The sequence below is a fragment of the Colobus angolensis genome, unplaced genomic scaffold (assembly GCF_000951035.1).
Source record: "Colobus angolensis palliatus isolate OR3802 unplaced genomic scaffold, Cang.pa_1.0 Scaffold2, whole genome shotgun sequence".
In the NCBI taxonomy this organism is placed as follows: domain Eukaryota; kingdom Metazoa; phylum Chordata; class Mammalia; order Primates; family Cercopithecidae; genus Colobus; species Colobus angolensis.
Window position 1 is genome coordinate 11015419 of NW_012115154.1, and position 2113 is coordinate 11017531.

Here is a 2113-nt window from a genome sequence, read left to right on the forward strand (position 1 = left end):
GATTAACAACCATGAGTTGTCTTGGTGTGATTACTTTGAGGATATGAAACAGAAGCAGCAAACAGACTCCAATGCCATTCATTACCCAAACACACACTCATTTCCTTATAAGAAACTCACTTAAGTCATTGCAATGCTCTATATCTCAGTGTATCTGTAATAAACTTAGAAGTTGATTTGGGAAATCTTTAGGTCACTTTGGGCAATGTATGAGATTTTGTTTTGTTTTGAGACGCAATCTCATTCTATCATTCAGGCTGGAGTGCAGCGGCACGATCTCAGCTCACTGCAACCTCTGCCTCCTGGATTCAAGCAATTCTCTACCTCAGCCTCCCAAGTAGCTGGGATTACAGGCGCCTGCCACCACACCTGGCTAATTTTTGTGTTTTTAGTAGAGACGGGGTTTCACCATGTTGGCCAGGTTGGTCTTGAACTCCTAACCTTGTGATCCACCCGCCTCTGCCTCCCAAAGGGCTGGAATTACAGGTGTGAGCCACTGCACCTGACTTGTATGGTTCTTTGATAGGCAGAGAGATGGATGTAACTTTGGTCATGGGCAAAGATTACCACCAGGGGACAGACTAGAGCATCCTTGAGATTCTGTGATCAGTCATCCCTCGTCGCTGGTGAATGGAGACAGTGGTCACAACTCTCCCCGGAGAAGGCGGTGTGGGGCCATCACCGAAGATGCTGTTGCTTCTGCTGCTTCTGGGGACAGGTATGAGCCTTCTTCTACCTGGGAGCTTCGGTGGGCATGTGCGTGTGTTGGCATGGTCAAGTGGTGGCCAGGCAATGTGGATTGTTTATGCTCATCAAAGGGAGAGGGAGCGGCCCTGCTCTCTAGAGGTGTAAACAGTAAGGTGAAAGCCACCAGTCAGAGGAGATGGGGCATTATGGCCCTAGAGAGATGACAGAAAGATTGCACAAAACAAACAGGATTCTCCAGGAGCTGGGAGCACAGGGAGGGAGTGAGGCTCAGCTCTGCCTGTCATCCTGTCTGACTCGGGTCCTGCTGGGCTCTCCTCTCTCTGGCTTCTGTTTTCAGCAGGCTCCGGGCTTGGTGCTGTTGTCTCTCAATATCCAAGCAGGGTTATCTGTAAGAGAGGAACCTCTGTGAAGATCGAGTGCCGTTGCCTGGACTTTCAGGCCACAACTATGTTTTGGTATCATCAGTTCCGGAAACAGAGCCTCATACTTATGGCAACTTCCAATGAGGGCTCCAGTGTAACATACGAGCAAGGCATCAAGCAGGACAAGTTTCTCATCAACCATCCAAACCTGACCTTCGCCACTCTGACAGTGACCAATGCCCATCCTGAAGACAGCAGCTTCTACATCTGCAGTGCTAGAGACACAGCACCAGAAAGGGATCAGAGACTGTGGCAAGAACCCTCTGCAGCTGCCCCTCTGCCCCAGCGGGTCCCCTGAGTGCTGAAAGGGGAGGCATGGAGATGGAAAACCACAGCTTTCCTGACTGAGACATCTGGGTGTGTGTGTGCAGGGGGTGGGGCGGGGTGGGGGGAGAGAAAGAAAAGAAGCCCTGTGAGTGTGGAGTATGGAGGAGCTGTAGTGTTTGAGACCCATGAAATGGCCATAGAGTTGGGCCTAAAGTGGTCAGTGGACATGGAAGCTTCCCTGAAAATTATAAAACCTGGAATTTTGCCCTGACTCTGCCACATCAGTCATGTGTTCTTGAATAGATCTACACATAATCCTAGAGGTAGATACGAAGACAGTTGTATAATCACTGTGTATTTCCTATAATAAACTTCAGCCATTGGCTTTCTTGTCATCATGCTGGGCTCTCAAGACAAAGATAACCAAGAGGCAGCCAAGTAGACAGTTACGCATGAGTACGTTACCTTAGAGAAGGACGGCAACAGCATTGAATAGCACCCACTCCAAATTTATGTTCAGTCCTCCTTGGACCAGGACCACCAAAATAAAATCCTATCACATTTCCTGTATATGTTGAATGCCATCATGTTCTCCATGCTGTTTCGGTTGATGAATGAACAGAGTAAGACTCAGTACAAAGGGAGGGGAGCACCCTCTATGCCTAGGTACACACGATCTGGAATGTATCCCTAGGGAAGGTGCTGGTGAGCTGGCT

At 48.9% G+C, this 2113-nt stretch overlaps 1 gene segment (V, D, J or C); it reads left to right on the forward strand.

Annotated features, from left to right (window-relative positions):
- Positions 1 to 580: 580 nt before the first annotated feature.
- Positions 581 to 1775, forward strand: LOC105511222. The segment is given in 2 exon segments: positions 581 to 718; positions 1049 to 1775. Coding segments are annotated over 2 exon segments (468 nt in total).
- Positions 1776 to 2113: the final 338 nt, after the last annotated feature.